This window comes from Prosopis cineraria, unplaced genomic scaffold, assembly GCF_029017545.1.
Source record: "Prosopis cineraria cultivar Desert tree isolate PC_DT_omini unplaced genomic scaffold, ASM2901754v1 PC54, whole genome shotgun sequence".
In the NCBI taxonomy this organism is placed as follows: Eukaryota; Viridiplantae; Streptophyta; class Magnoliopsida; order Fabales; family Fabaceae; genus Prosopis; species Prosopis cineraria.
The window spans coordinates 13,484-31,773 of NW_026555384.1; the positions used below are offsets into that span (position 1 = coordinate 13,484).

At 34.0% G+C, this 18,290-nt stretch overlaps 1 protein-coding gene across 2 annotated transcripts; it reads left to right on the plus strand.

Annotated features, from left to right (window-relative positions):
• Window positions 1–11,978: 11,978 nt before the first annotated feature.
• On the plus strand, window positions 11,979–16,681 carry LOC129295137 (subtilisin-like serine-protease S). Of its 2 annotated transcripts, none has more exons than XM_054933611.1 (11): window positions 11,979–12,306; window positions 12,374–12,468; window positions 12,573–12,670; window positions 12,772–12,930; window positions 13,599–13,710; window positions 13,804–14,332; window positions 14,410–14,504; window positions 14,611–14,853; window positions 14,932–15,046; window positions 15,173–15,359; window positions 15,948–16,681. In XM_054933611.1, the coding sequence occupies exons 1-11, from the start codon at window positions 12,211–12,213 to the stop codon at window positions 16,514–16,516; spliced, it is 2,298 nt and encodes a 765-aa protein (XP_054789586.1). In that variant the 5' UTR covers window positions 11,979–12,210; the 3' UTR covers window positions 16,517–16,681. The 2 variants fall into 2 exon arrangements, with proteins under 2 accessions (XP_054789586.1, XP_054789587.1); XM_054933612.1 differs by having other exon boundaries at window positions 15,919–16,087.
• The last annotated feature ends 1,609 nt before the right edge of the window (window positions 16,682–18,290 follow it).

Consider the following 18,290-nt stretch of genomic DNA (forward strand, 5'->3'; position numbering starts at 1 on the left):
TTCATGGGGATACAGGGCTAAGAATAGTGTTGCAAACATTGAGAGTGCCATTTCATAGCCATCGAAGATGAGTTCTACCACTAAGCCAACCACACATTCATCTCCAAGCACGAATGCATCCATTGGTTCAAGCAAACTATCGTCGGTGTCACTGCTACCAATACCCCCATTAAACCACTAGTTGCTATTCAAAAAATTTCTCCCATAGAAATGTAAATATGATGAGAAAGGGGTTTATGCTATATATATGATGAGAAATTCTCCCCCAGCCATCACTGTGCAAACAACCAATTCATGTGGCTCCAAAATGAAGATGAAGAGACACTTAAGCCACAACCTTTGCCATCATCTGATCCACCTGATAGAGAAAATACGACAACCTTCCATCACATATCCTTGCAAGCATATAATGAAATAGCAAGAAGAACAACAATATGCTTTTTGAGCACGATCATATGAATTGTCATTCAGGTACTGTTGGATGACGGGAGCTTTGATAGCTATGTCCATCCACAGATTATAGACCATTTGAAAATTTCAATTAAAACTATAAGGCCCATGAAAGTCTTAATGGGACAAGGCAAATTATAGAGGGCATGGGCCTGATCTAAGATTTGCCAATTACCATCAATGGACATATTATTTGGGTTGCTACTTTTGTCCTTGATATTGTGGGCTCTAAAATTGTAATAGGACCGAATTAGTTAGCCACTTTGGGCCCTCACATGGTAGATTATAGCAAGGCTACCACCAAATTCTTGAACCATAACCAATTTGTTACATTAATGGGTAGCAAGGAGGCCTAATACTCAACGGTTCAATATCACCACTTCTACTGTTTGTAAGAGACAGGATCTTTTAATGAACTATAACTGTTACACTATATGAAGATTGATGATGTGAGCAACCTCTATACTCCTAATCTTATTCCAACTAAGATAAAAACGTTGCTTAAGAAATACAAAACTGTATTTGAAATGTCTTACGAGCTACCACCTCCTCATGTATGTGAGCACAGTATTGTATTACTGCCAATAATAGGGCCATTAAAAGTATAGCCACACCAATACCTCTTCAGTCAGAAGGCAAAAATTGAAAGGATGGTAGATGAACTTCTCCAAGATGGCTTTATACAACCAAGTATACAAATGGGTAGTAGAAAGGCCTAATGCTCAATGGCTCAATATCACTACTTCCACCATTTGTAAGAGACGGGATCTTTTAATGAACTATACGTGCTATACTATATGAAGCTTGATGATGTGAGAAACCTCTACACTCCCAATCTTATTCCAATCAAGATGAAGACATTGCTTGAGATATATAAAACTATATTTGAAATGCCTCATGAGTTACCACCCCCTCGTGCATGTGACCACAGGATTATATTACATCTAAGAATAAGGCCATTGAAAATATGGCTATATCGGTACCCTTTCAGTTAGAAGGTAGAAATTGAAAGGATGGTAGATGAACTTCTCCGAGATGGCTTTATACAACCCAGTGTCAGTCCATTTTCATCCCCTGTGTTGCTAGTTAAAAAAAAAAAAGATGGCTATTGACATCTATATAATGATTATAAAGAATTAAATAAAGTTACAATCAAATGTTCCTTTATGATGCTAACAGTCGATGAACTTCTAGATGAGTTAGGAGATTCTAAATATTTTTCCAAGCTTCACTTACATGCTAGTTATCACCAAACATGGACGTACCTAGATGATCGTGAGAAGACTGCATTTAGAACTCATTAAGGTCTTTATGAATGGCTGATGATGCCATTTGGCCTCACAAATGCATCGGTCACCTTCCAATCACTAATGAACTCATTTTTTAAAGCTTATTTACGTAAATTTATGCCCATATTTGTTTATGATATATTGATTTATAGTACATCATGGTCTCAGCATCTTGAGAACATTGCACAAGTACTGAAGTGGTTAGTTGTGAACTAATTGTTTACCAAAGTTTCTAAGTGTTCCTTTAGGCAAACGCAAGTAGATTATCTCGGCCATATAGTTATGTCACAGGGGGTGTCAAGGGATCCCACAAAGGTCTTGGCAGTTCATCAATGGCCTATACCACATAATGTCACTCAGTTATGAGGCTTCTTAGGCTTAATTGGGTATTATCACAAATTTATATTCAATATGCAAACCTTAAGAGCTCCCTCACCAAACTACTGTAGAAGGATGGATTTGTTTGGACAAAAAAGGCACAAGCAGCATTTGAAAGGTTGAAGCAAGCTTTGATAGAAGCCCCTGTGTTAGCTTTACCTAAATTTTCAATACCATTTATTGTTGAAATAGATGCTTCTGGTAGTGCTATTGGGGTTGTGTTAAGCCAGAACGGGCATCTAATCGTGTATTTCTCTAAACAACTCTCACCTCGGATGTAAAAATCTACATATATTCTAGAATTATTTGCTATTATATAGGTTATCGCCAAGTTCCACCATTATCTTTTTGGCCACCCTTTTGTAATTCACACAGATCAAAAAAGTCTTGAGCATCTTGATCGATAAGTATTGCAAACACCTGAGCAAGAACAATATCTCCATAAGTTACTAGGTTATCAATTTACAATTAAATATAAACCTAGTAAAACTAACTTAGTAGCAGATGCATTGTCACGTGTCACCTTGATGGCTTTACAACAAATTCATTCCTCTTTATTTGAAGAAATTATGGAGGCAGCATAATACTCTCATTAACTTTGACACGTTCAACAGCAACTTTCTAGTCAACCTACCTCCTTTGATGGGTACCATGTACGAGATGGGGTACTTTATTTTTATAATTGAGTAGTTGTTCCTCCTAGTAATGCCATACTTATTCAAAACATTTTGCAAGAGTTTCATTCTTCGGTGATTGGCAGACACACAAGAGTCGTACGAACTTTTCATTGATTGGCTGCTAATGTGTATTGGTCTCGCATGTGATAAGATGTGCACACTTTTTATATGGGAATGTCAGATTTGTCAAAGGGCTAAAGTTGCTCAAGTAGTACCGGTGGGTCTTCTGTGTCCACTACCAATTCCTGATCAGATTTGAGAGTCTATAGCAATGGATTTTATTACAACTATCCCTTCATCATGACAATATATGGTCATTATGGTGGTAATTGATAGGCTCTTTAAGTATGCGCACTTTGCCCCTCTTCGAGCCAATCAACAAGTGGCCAAACTATTTCTTGCTTAAGTGGTTTGCCTCTATAAAATGCCATGTTCCATTATTTTTTATCGAGACAAAGTTTTTACTAGTAACTTTTGCATGCTCTTTGTATGTTACAAGGTGTTCAACTTCACATAAGCTCTAATTACCACCCTAAAATTGATGGTCAATCGAAAGCTTTAAATCAATGTGTTGAAATGTACCTTTATTGCTTTGTTCACGATTGTCCCCGTCGATGGCTTGAATTCTTGCCTCAGGCTGAGTTTAGTTATAATACTACCTTTCATTCTTCTATAGGCATGACACCCTTCAAGGCTATCTATAGTAGATCTGCATGCACAACTTTATGACTGTGATAACATCATTGTTTTTTTAAAAGTAAATCTTCTACATGCTCATATGCGTATAGAGTGGTTTGTTGATCAACATTGTCAATTTGATGAATTTTAAGTTGGTGATTTTGTTTTCATTAAGCTTCAACCATATCAACAGTCATTGGTTAAGCTCAGGCGACACCAGAAACTGGGCCTTAAGTTCTTTAAGCCTTTCAAGGTGATTCAACATACCAGTCAAGTAGCTTATTGTCTAGAACTGCCTTCCCAAACCCACATACGTCCAATGTTCCATATCTCTCTCCTTAAGTGTTGCTATGGACTAACAGATATAGCTTATATTTCCCTACCTCTACTTACAAATGAGTCTGGCCTAATGATTGGATCTATGGAGGTCCTTCAGTCTAGAAAACTTCATCACAGTTCTTCTGTTAGATAGGGAGGCACAGTGAAAGATTAAAATTTTAAAGTCCCTATCCTGATATGGACCAAACGAACTCGTTTAAGTCAAAGTGGATAGAAGAGTTACCTTTTAATTCTTTGAAGTGGCGCACGTTTGGATCTCAGGAGCTAACAATGTAGATCTGCTCCCTCTACCGATATTCACATAAGCAGCTCTTTAACTCAAACAGCGTGCTAGCGCTCTCAGCGTCCATTCTTTTTTTAACGTTAATTTTCCTTTCTATAAGGTATTTCATGGCTCTCAGAGTGTTTTTACATTCTAACTTTTCTAACTCTCTCATCCTTCATAAAGGACGTCCCTATCTATATATAGTATATAGATAAGGGTTTTCGTCTTTCACTTAAAAGCCCACAAATTAAATTAAATTTATCTCATAAATTTAATTCATAATATCATATCTAATTTAAATTTATCTTATAAATTTAAATTATAAAAATGACATGATATTCTCTCATATCATATTAGTTATTAAATTTATCTATCATATAAAATTAAATTTAAAACTAACATAACATAACATAACATAACATAACATATATATACATATTATATTATATATATACAAATATATATATACATATATATTTCAAATATATATATGAAATATATATATATATATTTATCTATATTTAATTTTATATATCATATACATATATCATATATATATATAATTATATTTTATATTTCATATAAATATATAAATATATATAAATTTATCAAATAAATATTTAAATATATATATATATATATATATAATTCATTCACCCTATATTACATTCATTGAATCTAGACATTTCTAGATTTAATGAACTTAGACATTATAGCTCAAGTTGGGCTGTTCTTGTGTGTGACCCTGAGACCTATATGAAATTAACAGTAGGCTAATTACGCTATTAGCCCACAAGTTACAAGTGGCCTCTAGCAAGACATTGCAACTACCCAATTCACATAAGGATCAATAATCCGATATAACCTATCATGTAATCATATCACATTCCTTTTGTCACGCAATATTTCGATCAAGTATGAGATATGGAATTGTCATTCTCCTTTACCTGAATGTTACTTTCTCGATCTCTGAGCAGACCGATAGTAGCAATGGAAAAACCCTTTTCATTATAGTATGGCCATACATTTTCTCAGTCTTACTCATCGAAAGGCCTAATAATATTTCTCACTTAATGTGAGGAACAAATTCCATCTTGACCACTCATATTCTTCTACATGAATATCACTAAACTCAATCATTGCCTTTATGATCACCCGGTCAATGATGACTTTTGATTAGGTCAAAGTTCAGTGGTTATCGTGTAGGCATTCATGATGATCTCAGGTCAAAGGGCTAGTGATATAGTTACATACGATATAAGCTTATGACTTGTACTATGCAGTTTTCTCATAGCGAGTCAGTCCAGCATCTTATACTCTTTCAAGTGCCTATGACTTAATTTGTATCTTTATAATTAATCAAAGTCATACTAGTCTTGTTTCATCTATGATCCCTCAAAGATGACCAACTAGGGCATTTAGGACAATCACTATAGTTTGTTTAAGGATACAGTTATCATATTGAACATGCAATTGTTATGAGAACAAAAGAGAAATTCATTAAATAGCAATATGCATAGTACAATGATTGACCTTATGGCACAATTTCTAACATCTTGCTGGTCAACACAAGTTCTAGTTAACTAGGATGGATTAACTGATCCAACTTGGGAGGATCTTCATTCGTCCCTCTATGAATATCTCGTCTTTGACCTTAAAGGCAAAGTCGCTATCTTAGAAAGGGGCCATGTCATGTATGAGGATGAGCAAGCAGGTAACGTGGAAACTAGCATGAACGTTGTAGGTGGACATGCTCAATTGATGAAAATGCTAGGAATCGTGCGCAGAAGCATAAGCACACATAAAGTCACATGGAAGTTGTTGGAAGCAAATGAGGGATAGAATATTTTTATCAAGAGAGTATTGCACAATGATTAGATGGTTATGATATTGTGATTGCACTCTTCCCTTTCTGTTATTTTCTTTTCTCTCTAAATTTTCTCTGTTGCTGTTATTCTCTTCCTGTTATCTCCTTCTTATAGATGTCATTAAGATGACTTTGACTTTAGTTTTATCATCATAATACTGGCATTTCTGGATATTCTTCTATATGTTTTAGTTTGTTAATTGCAATTGTGATAGTAGTCATTAGTGAGATTTCTTTAAACTTTGAGGTAGTTAATAGGAAGTCCATCGTGGAAGACTTGCCATAGAAAGATCTTGATTTTCTCTATATTGTTGTATTTCTATAGATACTTCTAAAAATGTTCCTGTTGAAACTGATATTGATGTCTAATCATATTATAAGAAACTTTGACTAAAAAGCAATTATTTGAGGCATTTCTCAAATTAACAAGTCAAATCCTTGATGAATATGGGTTCTCACCGAGGTTATAGTTCAAACAATTTCAAGAGGAAGAAATTGTTGACATTGAGAAAGATTCCATGATTCATCATCATTAAGGAAATCAAAAACTTTAGCATTACCTGCTATTAAAGTTTAGATGATGAATTAAGGGCTCTTCTAAAGGGCACTACTGGTCCACTAAAAGGATATGGAGGAGCCATTATGAATCTTCTTACTAACACCAAGCATGAATTGGTCCTAAACCTCAGAGATACTCTTCTAAATGGCTGAAGATTATAAGTATTTCCTATGAGACTAAGCTTCTTAAGGATTCCAGTTATATTCATCTTATAAAAATTTAATCCAAAGCATGTCAGGTTTAGTTAGGAAATACCAACACAATTTAAAAATGAAGGCTTGGCTTTAACTCTAAAGTTCTCTGATGCCCAAATCTCCATGTTGTTTGCCCTTAAAGAGTTGGTTCTAAGAATTAATAAAGCTTTTTGACCCCCAAACATTTATTCAAGAAGAATTCTCTACAAAGATTTTATATGGTAGAGATGATCCCCTTAGGCAAAAGGAGGGCTTGCATGAGATAACTCAGGATAGCCCCAAGGATGGCCTTAATCAAAATTGAACAGCTTACGATGTTTAAATATTTTCCTTTCCATATTAAAAGTTTTTCTAGATCTTAATGTTGACAAGATATCTTTGGTGAGATGACCATGGTTAAGGGGAGCACTCAAATATTTTCGCAGATCTGAGGTCAAGCCAATACCAAGTTTTTGGCTGAGTTCAAAAGCCTTGCTAACATGTATGTAGGGAGAGCAGAACACTTTTTATTTATTTAGGTTGATCTTATGACCAATAGTAAGGCTAAATTCACACATGACTACTTTGATCAAATTCATTTGGTTAGCAAAAGCTTCAACAAAGAGGAATAAATCATTTGTAAAGAAAAGATGTGAGATGGCAAGACCTATGGAGGTAAATTTCAAAGGATTCTAGTGCTTTATTTCAACAAACCAATTGATGAAATGTCCAATCCTCTCCATGTATAAGACAAATTTCTAGAGATTTAAGGGATCTTCTTGTCTAACTCCCCTTAAGGGTTGAAAGGATTGTGTTTTGTCACCATTCCAAAGAATCTTCAAAGTGGTAGAAGTAATAGAACTCATAATAATATTGATGAAATGATCATTAAACCTAATGGATTCTAATGTTTCTTGGATAAAGTCCTACTTAAGTCTATCAAAGGCCTTTTCAGATCCATTTTAATGGCAATGTACCCTCTTTTATTCTTCTTTGACCTTATGGTGAGAATGGCTTATTGTGCCAGGATGACATTATCACTACTCTGCCTACCGATAATAAAGCTGCATTCATAGGGATCTATAAGGAAATTCACATGACTCCTTAATCTATTAGCCAACACTTCAGTGACAATTTTGAGGTTACAGAAAGAGATAGGATAAAATTTCTTCACAATGGTGGGGTTATCTACTTTCGACAATAGGACAATATTAGCATGGTTGAATTCTGCCATTTTCCTAGGATTGGAGAAGACTTCTTTAACCACAGTATAGATTTTTTTTTTCTTAACATGATTCCATTGGGTTTGAAAAGAAGTGTGATTGTAGGCCATCCGATCTAAGATCTTTGAAATCACCCATAGAGAAGGTCATGTTCTTAATTTCCAGATCAATGACATCATTTTGAATGAAATAAAGAGCCTCAGTGCTCAATATGGGGAAATTTGCATTAGGGCATCCCTTATGAGAAGTGCCATCAATACAGTAAAGATTTTCATCATAATCAAGTGCCATCTCCTTTAAAGAATTATGATTGTGAATCCAAACCCTTTCTTCATTCATGAGATAATTGATTAAGTCTCTCCTCCTTCTAAAGTTAATTGAAGAGTGGAAAAATTTGGTGTTTTTGTCCCCAAATAGAAGCTAATTTTGTCTATATTTTTGCCACCAAAGAAACTCCTCTTGTGTAATAAGCTTGTTATATTCTTTCTAGAGAGATTGTTCTAATTTGAAAAGGCCAATTTTGTTTTTAGAGCATGTGAGTCTGTCAATTCACTCCAGAATTTTAGGTATATTCTTTTTCTTGAGAGGAATATTACCTAAAGTCTGTTTATCCCATCAGGTAGCATTTGAAGAGAAGGATTGGATTCCCTCTAGCCAATTTCTATCAATCCGAGACTCCTAAAGAACAATGTTGTGGAACTCTTCTTCAATAGACTAGGAAGCATTGTAGCTAAAATGCCTCGTGGAAGTTTTCTTGGGAGTGTGACCATAATTAGAGAGGAGAACGACACAACGATTAGATTTGCATTTCAAAAGGTAAAAGGCCTTAAGAGTAGGAAATGAATCCACCCAATCATCATTGCAAAATGACCAATCAAACCTCCCCTTGATGCCAAGTCTTTCCTAAGAGAAAAAGTCACCAACAACAGATAGTCTAATAAGTCTGAAGTTGTAGATGTAGAAGTTGAAATCATCTATAGAATGCTAACTTGTTTATATTCAATTTTATAAATAGAGTCCTCTCAGACTTTGAATTTATTTTGCAAACCTAAAGATCTTAAGTGTAATTATCTTTTGATATCAAATGACAAAAATGCTCCTGATTTTTTTTTTAACTATAAAAGGCCCCTAATTTAGAGAAGGGAAATCAGCATGTGCAAAAACCCAAAGAAAAGGGGACGAAAGCAAAATAGGGCCCACTTAAGCAACATTGTGGTAAACAAGACAAAAAAATATGTATTTATTCTGCAGGCTTACAAACTTTTAAGTGCTATTATCTTTTGAGATCAAATGATGAAAATGCCCCTCATTTATTTTTTTTTTTTTTTTAACTTTAAAATGCCCCTAATTTGGAGAAGGGAAATCAGCGTTTACAAGTACACTCTATCACCCAAAAGCAACGAAAGCAAACTAACGTGAAGAAGGGAAGGATGAAGCGAAAAATCTAACGTCCCCTTTGATGATTTTTTTTTTTTTTTGAAAAATTTATAAACGTTCTCTTTCTCTACCAAAAAAAAATTATAAACATTAAAATATTATAAATTTATGGCTTTTCATATATAAGTAAAGAGAAAAACATAATCACTTATTCTTATAATTTCATCAAATTTTACTTTTTTGTTCTTATAGTTTTTTAATTATTTTCAATTCTTATAGTTTCAGTAAAATTGTATAACATTTGTTATTTAAATTTCTATAACTTTTGTGTATTGAGTCCTTATAAAAACTAAAAATATTAAAAAAATTAAGAAACTAAAAGTAAATTTAAAATTATAGATATTAATAATTTTGTTTTCTCGAATTAAAATAATGTAATTTTGTGTATTTTTATTCAACTTTAATCTCAGCTTCGTGATTTTGGCTCCAAAAATCCACCTGAGAATCTCTCAATATCAGGGCAGCCAATAGCATCCTGCCATGGCATGATCCCCCAGATACGGACCGGAATCAAAACGTCTTTCTTTGTGCGTTCCACCTTACTTTCTTACCGTTTTTTACATGTCCTTGATAGGAGGAAAAATGTATTTTCGCTTGATAGGAGGAGAAAATAAGAAAGAAAAAATGAGGGAGAAAAAACACACAAGGCACCAAGACACGTATATATTTATACTTCCTTCGATCCTATCTAAAAATCATATTTTAAAAAATTTATTTAATTTTATTTATAAGTCGCGGAATGTTTTTTTTAATAATATTTGAAAAATATTTTTAAAGTTAACCTTTATGAGAGAAAAAAATAATATGACATTATTTTCTGATTTTTTTATATAAATACATATTTAAAATTTTACATACTTTTAGTTTTTATATTTTTTTATACTGATATTAATCTGGTTGATAGAAATGACTTGTGAAGAGGATCGGAGAAGTAATATGGGGACCGACATATATAGTTTGTGTTAAGAAGTTGTCTTTAAACAGTGCGAAGAGATTTGAGAGTAAAAAAAACAGGCTGTCTCAGGAATTAGGATAGACCCGGGCAAGTGAAAAAGCGTAAAGGAAGGAAGTTGATGCAAACTGTTGCGCCCATGACTCGGGTTGGTGCTCGCTCCATCATTTCCAGTTCCCTCGCTTGAATATATATATATATATATATATTGGGGTTCGGTTGTATTTTTTTTTTTTAATATTTGTTGAGCGGACACGTAAATAATAATGGGTAGGATAAAATTGAGTCGGGGCAGGCAGACAAGGGCACAACAACATTTGGTGAAAGGAGATCTAGTTTTGCAGGAACGCGAGGGCAGTGGAGGCCCCCACCCACGCTTGCCGAGCCAGCCAGCCAGCCAGCCATTCAAAACTACAAGCATGGACATTCTTCACCTTATTTAACTAATTTCAAATATATATATCCCTTGCTCGCCCGTTCATCACATGAATCTGTCATTCAAAACGAAATTGATCGCTGAGTCTGTGATTTAAGTCAGAGAAATGCGATGAGAAAACAGAATGCTTTGACGCAAGCTCCGAGCTGAGGTGCGCAATAAAAATGGTAAAAATGATTATCGTGTTCAGATGTAGTTAAGAAAATTTCAGAGGATGGCGTACGGCCTAATGCGCGTGGGATGAGGAAAGCGAGAAGGCATCGGTTCCGACTCCAATTAAGTATTTGTTAAATTAAGTATCAGTCGTGATTAGATCTCCATTTTCGTAGCACTATTAATTCATCATCTTTTCTTCTATTGGAATTTTTAATTTTTTGAATTTTTTTTTTATTTAATCCTAGAGCATAGTAGTCTTGTGGTGTTAGATAGCGGGGCTAAGCCTAAACGTTATTGTTTGCAGGCAAATTCACCGTTTTTAATGGATAAAACTTAGTTTTATAAAACTTTAGATCTTAACGGACAAAAATTAAAAAGAAAATTAATCTTTTAGTCTTCTAACTTTTAAGTCACTTATAACTCAATCTCTCAATTATGACTCGCTGTGACTCAATCCCTCAACTATAACTTGCATATAACTCAATCCCTTAACTTTTGAATCACTTACAAATTAGTCCCTTAACTTTTGTTAATTTTTTTTTTCATGTTAACTTATATCTCACATTAATGAATAAGAAGAGGGTATTTTAAAATAATATATGAGCATTTTTTTATCCCTCTTATTTGATAAAAAAAATTTAAAAAAATTAAAAAATAAGGATTGAGTTATAGGCAAATCAAAAGTTAAGGGATTGAGTTGCAACGAGTTATAGTTGAGGGACTGAGTCGCAGCGAGTCATAGTTGAAAGACTGACTTATAAATGAGTTAAAAGTTGAGGGACTAAAAGATTAATTTTTTTTAAAATTAAATATGGGACCAAATCTGATAATCAAGGCAAATTCACTGTTTTTAATGCTTAGTTTAATTATAATTTTTATGTCCTTTGTAATAAATATTTATTTAATGATTTAGTTTTTCTTTTTTTTTCTTTTGTCCAAAAGTGATCCACTTTTTCTTAGAGTAAATTTGATGTCTGAAGTGTGAACTTAATTATTATTTACGAGGAATAAATGACAAAATTTTAATATAGTCTAGTAAGGTATCAATCCCGGCTTCTGAGGTTCACAATGGCCTTGGTAACTGCTCGCCCAAAATGTATCTTTATTCCTTGACGCTTTGCGGTTTTCTCGGCTTCATCCAAAAGCAACAGACACTCTCGCTCATTTTACACATTAAACTTTGCCACCACACTACTCCTCATTATTTTTGCATTTAAAAAAAATGGCTTCGTCTTGTTTCCTCCAAGGCTTAAATTTGTAGCCAATTTCTGCTATTGTTTCATCTTTGGTTATATACGTACTGGTTCTACTTGTTTGCTTCGTCTTCCGATATGTTTGATTCTAGTTATGCTAGAAGCCATACTGCCATCGCTTATCTGTTTCTTGCGGTTATTGCTGCAGAAACTAGCTTTTGCTTCTCTTCTAAGGTAGAATCAAACTGTAACTATTCCGTTCTGGGTTTTGGGGATGATTTAATTTTGGATTGTATGGCAGGTTTATGTAGTATACATGGGAAGCAAAACTGGTGAAGATCCTGATGATATTCTGAAGCAAAACCATCAAATGCTTACTGCTGTTCACAGAGGGAGGTAAGAGCTTATGCTAGTTTTCCTCTTTTCTAAAAGTATCCGTACCCTTCTCCTTTAATTCAGATGCTTGATTTTCTTCGTTCCCTATTTGTAACGTTGAGCAGTGTTGAGGAGGCACATGCTTCTCATGTTTATAGCTACAGACATGGCTTCAAAGGCTTCGCAGCCAAGTTGACTGTTGAACAAGCTTCCCAAATTTCTGGTAATTTCTTTTTATTTCTCTTTCTTTCTACTTTTCAGTTTGTAATTGCTTTGTAAGGCTCGCAAATCAATTGCTTCTGTAATCTAATTTAATGCTGACAGATATGCCCGGAGTAGTCTCTGTTTTCCCCAATTCTAAGAGAATTCTGCACACAACTCATTCCTGGGATTTTATCGGACTTCCAGACGACAAAAGCATGGAGATTTTTGGGCACTCCACCAGAAACCAAGCAAATGTGATAATTGGCTTTATTGATACGGGTGAGCAGCGTTACTAGTTTTAGTAAGATTCTTTATTACTTCTACGAAGCAAACTCCCTTTTCACTAGTTCGTTACAAGTTCATTCAGGCATTCCCATCGGTCCCTTCAAGCATTTCCATGTTTTATTAATTACTTTGATGGTAGAAACTGTGTCTCTTTCCCACTCTCATTTTATCAGTTGTCCCTTAAGAGCAAAAGTTTTTAAAAAATTCAACATCAGAAGACTTGTCTTCTTCCCTTTTGGCAAATTTTATCTTTGCTAATCTTAGTCAAATTGAAAACCCATATGCATTTTTAACTTCTTATTATCAAGTGTTTTAATTAAAACATAATCCAATTTGTTTACAGTTTAGCACTATTAGATCTTTGAAAGGATTTCGCTCATATATGATAAATGTAATTGTTAAATCGTCTTATGTGGAGAGTTTAATAAATCAAAAGTGAGAGTATTCCATACGTATTGGCGTTTCCTATTTTGCTGTTGATCAAATTACACGACCAAATATTAAGCAGAAAACAAAAACAGAGATATATATATATATATATATATTTAATTAAAGGCTTACTAAAACTGCTCCTTTGTGTGGCAAACCATAATTAATGGTTTGGTGTCAATAAATGAGAAGCACAGTTGATTTAACTCGAATCATGATCACTATTCAAACAGGAATTTGGCCTGAATCCCCAAGTTTTAAAGACTCCAGCATGCCTCCAGTGCCATCCGAATGGAAGGGACATTGTCAAACAGGAGAAGCTTTCAATGCTTCATCTTGCAACAGGTTTTTGGTTTGAACTTTATCTTCATCGTTTAATTTTATTGATTTTGGTTTTGTAGTCGTGTTATTTTCATTGGTCGATAATTAATGGCATAGGAAAGTGATTGGAGCTAGATACTATGCCAGTGGATTTGAAGCAGAGGAAGGGCTAGAGAAAAAAGTTTCTTTCAAATCTCCCAGGGATAGCTCTGGCCATGGCAGCCACACCGCCTCAATAGCCGCAGGGTGCCACGTGGCAAACATGAGTTACAAGGGATTAGGAGCTGGAAAAGCTAGGGGAGGGGCACCAATGGCTAGGATTGCTGTGTACAAAACTTGCTGGGACTCAGGATGCTATGACGCAGACTTGCTAGCTGCCTTTGATGATGCCATCCGAGATGGGGTTCACATTCTGTCTCTCTCTCTCGGTCCTGAAGCTCCCCAAGGAGACTATTTCAGTGATGCCATATCTGTGGGGTCGTTTCATGCTGCTAGTCATGGAGTGCTTGTGGTCTCATCGGCTGGGAATAATGGAAACCCTGGTTCTGCTACGAATCTTGCACCATGGATGATCACGGTTGCTGCTAGCTCAACAGACAGGGATTTCATTTCTGATATTAGATTAGGAAATGGAGCTAACATCAAGGTAATTCTGATCACTTTACATTGATAGATTTTTTGCTCAGAAATCACTCCATGACAAGTACTGTGTGATTGAAACAGGGTGAGAGTCTGAGTCTCTTGGAAATGAAAGCCAACACAAGGATACTTCCCGCATCTGAAGCCTTCGCAGGGTATTTCACTCCTTATCAATCCAGGTGAAGCACAAGGTTGTTGAAACTTGAAAGTGGGATCTATATAAAGATTGGTGCAAAATGTTGCCTTAAATATATTTTTTTTCCTCTGTTCTGTTTGTTTCTGTAGTTATTGTTTAGACAGTTCCCTGAATGAGTCCAAGGCAAAAGGGAATGTTCTGGTGTGTCGACATGCAGAGAGCTCGACAGAGTCCAAACTAGCAAAGAGTGAGGTGGTGAAACAGGCTGGAGGTGTGGGGATGATACTTATTGATGAGTTGGATCTCAATGTTGCCATCCCATTTGTAATTCCTTCAGCCATCGTTGGAAGGAAAACTGGAGAAATGATTCTGTCCTATGTTAATAGCACACGGTTTGTTTCGAAAACATGGACATTTCTTTTGAGCGCTCTCAGATTCTTTCTCATCTAGCTTTCTATTATGCTGAACAGTAAACCCACTTCAAGGATTTTTAGATCGAAGACAGTGTTTGGTACTCAACCTGCACCCCTTGTGGCAGCGTTTTCTTCTAAAGGTCCCAACTCTTTAACTCCAGAAATTTTGAAGGTAGTATTCTCATTAAAAATGTGTGAAGTGGAGAAATTTATTATGGCTCTTGAATTATTTGGCAAATATCACTTCATATACTTCATTCTTGGAAGACTTGTGAGTTTTGACTTTGCTGCTGCATAGCCTGATGTGACAGCTCCGGGATTGAACATCCTTGCAGCATGGTCTCCAGCTAAAGGAAACATGATGTATAACATTCTCTCTGGAACCTCCATGTCCTGTCCCCATATAACTGGAATTGCAGCCTTAGTCAAAACTGTTCATCCTTCATGGTCTTCATCTGCAATCAAATCAGCCATCATGACAACTGGTATAGCATTATGGTAGTAAAAAGTAATTGTCTTTTTCCTGGGTTCTATATAATCTAATGTTGCGAGTTTCTTCTTAATCTTATTGTTATAAGACTCCTTAGACATTATTGGCGTCTTAGTGAATATTTGGTACGGAAAAATGTTTCCTAGAAAGAAAACAGAATGTATCTAGAAAGAAAATACGATAGGTGCACTTACCATTTTCTTTTCAGAGAACACTTTTCTACCTACCAAACATTGCATAAAAAAATCACTGAAATTAGGGTGCACATGGGCTGGGCATCACCATAGCCTGTTGCCCAGCTTGACATGCAGTTCAGGCCAGCCTAACGCTCAATTGTTTCTGCCGGGTTTGCCTAACCCAACCAATATTTTTAAAATTATTTAGAAATAATGAAAAATGCTTTTATTTATCAAAGAAAAATATATATACATATATATATATATATATATAGTTATCCTCGTTTAAGATACATTTTATATAGAACTTACATTGGGACGAAAGAAGGATTACGGCACATGCTCTCACAGTGCACAAGCTTCACTACTTCCTTTCAGGAAATTAATCATGAGTATGATATGCACAGCTACAACTCTGGACAAACAACAAGGACCAATCAGAGCAGATCCTGGACGAAGAAAGGCTAATGCATTTGATTATGGATCAGGCTTTGTGAACCCGGCAAGTGTTCTGAATCCTGGTCTCATCTATGATATAAAGTCAGAAGATTACATAGAGTTCCTCTGCTCCCTAAATTACGATGACAAGTCGCTCCGGCTTATTACCAGAGACAACAGCACATGTCATGGCCATAGAAAATTCAAAACTGCCTCTGACCTCAACTATCCATCTATTATAGTGCCCAATCTCAAAGACAACTTTACAGTATCTCGAACTGTGACTAATGTTGGAGAGGCAAGAAGTATATACAAATCTGAAGTGTCTTCTCCTGCTGGAGTTAATGTCACTGTTGTGCCAAACCAGCTTAATTTTACAAGAGTTGGGCAGAAAATCAAGTTCATGGTGAATTTCAAAGTAGTTGCTCCCTCGAAGGGCTATGAATTTGGCTTCTTGTCCTGGAAGAACAGAAGATCACAGGTCACAAGTCCTCTAGTTGTCCGGGGGGCACCAGCGAACCTTGGGATGGTTTGGTAACAAATTAACAATTACTTGTTAATATTTGAATTAGCTTAGAATCTTTGTTAATAGTGATCCATATAGTCACTGGAACAAGATTCATGCTGAAATCTTGATGCAGACCACATTTATACAATTGGAACAGCGAACACTAATGACAGAATATGAAGTTAAACAATGATACATTGATGCCTCTTACTACTACAAGCGTAGAATGTGCATATAATTCAAATCTTATGCATTGCAAAAACCATCATATTCCAAAACTATTTATAAGATAGAGGGAGAAGAATTTTTTTAATCTTATTTATAAAGCGTGTAACTTTTTATTACAAGTTTTCTCTTCTATCTTTATTAAATATTGGTGAGAAAAAAATATATTAATAAAATATGTATATTTAATAGGAACAAAGTTGAAAATTTATTAAATTTTTAGAGTATTAATGAGTTTTAAAGTTTTTATTATTTTTGGATTTTTAGTAAAATTAAATATGTTAAAGTGACTTGTAAATAATATAAGAGAGAGTATGCTACAATTTTTCATGAATAATATTAAATTATCATTCATTCTTTTTGTTAGTATTTTTAACAGTCAAATTTTTATTCTGTGAAGTCTTATCCATAACCTTGGCCTAGCCATTTTCCAGCCAGGTCTAGGATGGTCTATGCACAATTAAAAGTAATTAGTGAATAATTTTGCTAAAGCTTTTTTGTGAGAATACGAGTACATGTTTTTTAGTTGTTATCCAGATGATGATATAACGGTTATTAAACATTTGAGATTTAGACTTCCTAACAACACCAAAATGAATTATCTTTAATTAAGTCATTTAAAAATTTGTGGTCTTAATCAAATTACTTAAATGGAGAAGTTTATGAATGTTAATATTGCAATAATTGATAATAAATATAACATGAAGCCATCTTACGTGCAAATGTGTGATGTCATAATCATGTAATGTTTTAATCATTATGTCTTAGATATATTTCTTAAAATGCAATGGTTTTCAAACTTTCAATCGCATCTTGGGTTGGTGATGATGTAATGATTACTTTAATTTTAGAATTAATGAAACGTAGGACTTATCTAAATAAAAAATCTTTATTTCTTATAAACATGAATTTTTTTGAAAACATTACATATAGGACCCGTGGAGTAGAATTATTCACAAATAAATCTCATAAAATTAAAAAATCACAGCCAAATTTCTTAAGACCTAAGTATGATTTTAAATTAGACTATAAAAATAATAATACCTCTATTAAACATACATTACATTAATTAAATAATTAATTTATAACTATTTTATCAATAATTTATAACTATAATTTTAATTTTTTACAACTGTAACTTCACATATCTAATAGTTAAACAATCATGTATTACTAAAAAAGTTTAACATTAATTATTTACAATAATTTTATTAGTAATTTATAACTATAACTTTAACTTTTTGTAAATGTAACTTTACATATTCTATAATTAAGCTAATCAATTTAATTATTAAATATATGAAGTTATAATTATAAAAAGTTTAAGTTATAATTATAAATTATTAATAAAATGGTTGTAAATTATTTGATTGATATAATATATATATATATATAATAGGAACATTATTTTCTTTATTCAAATTTTAAATTATATTCAAATTTTAAAAAACCTAACTGTAATTTTTAAATTTTGTAAAATTTATCTGTAAATATGTCACCTCCACAGAACCTATATGTTATTTTGTTGCTTTTTTTTTTTTAATATATTCTGACCATCGATAACTTGTTCATGGAGGAT

What these genes read in the sequence shown, in the direction of transcription:
- LOC129295137 (XM_054933611.1), top strand. Translation starts at nt 12,211, where the DNA reads ATGTTTGATTCTAGTTATGCTAGAAGCCATACTGCCATCGCTTATCTG. An exon ending in ACTGCTGTTCACAGAGGGAG is followed by an intron (nt 12,469 to 12,572) that starts GTAAGAGCTTAT and finishes AACGTTGAGCAG; the next exon opens with TGTTGAGGAGGCACATGCTT. An exon ending in TAACTCCAGAAATTTTGAAG is followed by an intron (nt 15,047 to 15,172) that starts GTAGTATTCTCA and finishes GCTGCTGCATAG; the next exon opens with CCTGATGTGACAGCTCCGGG.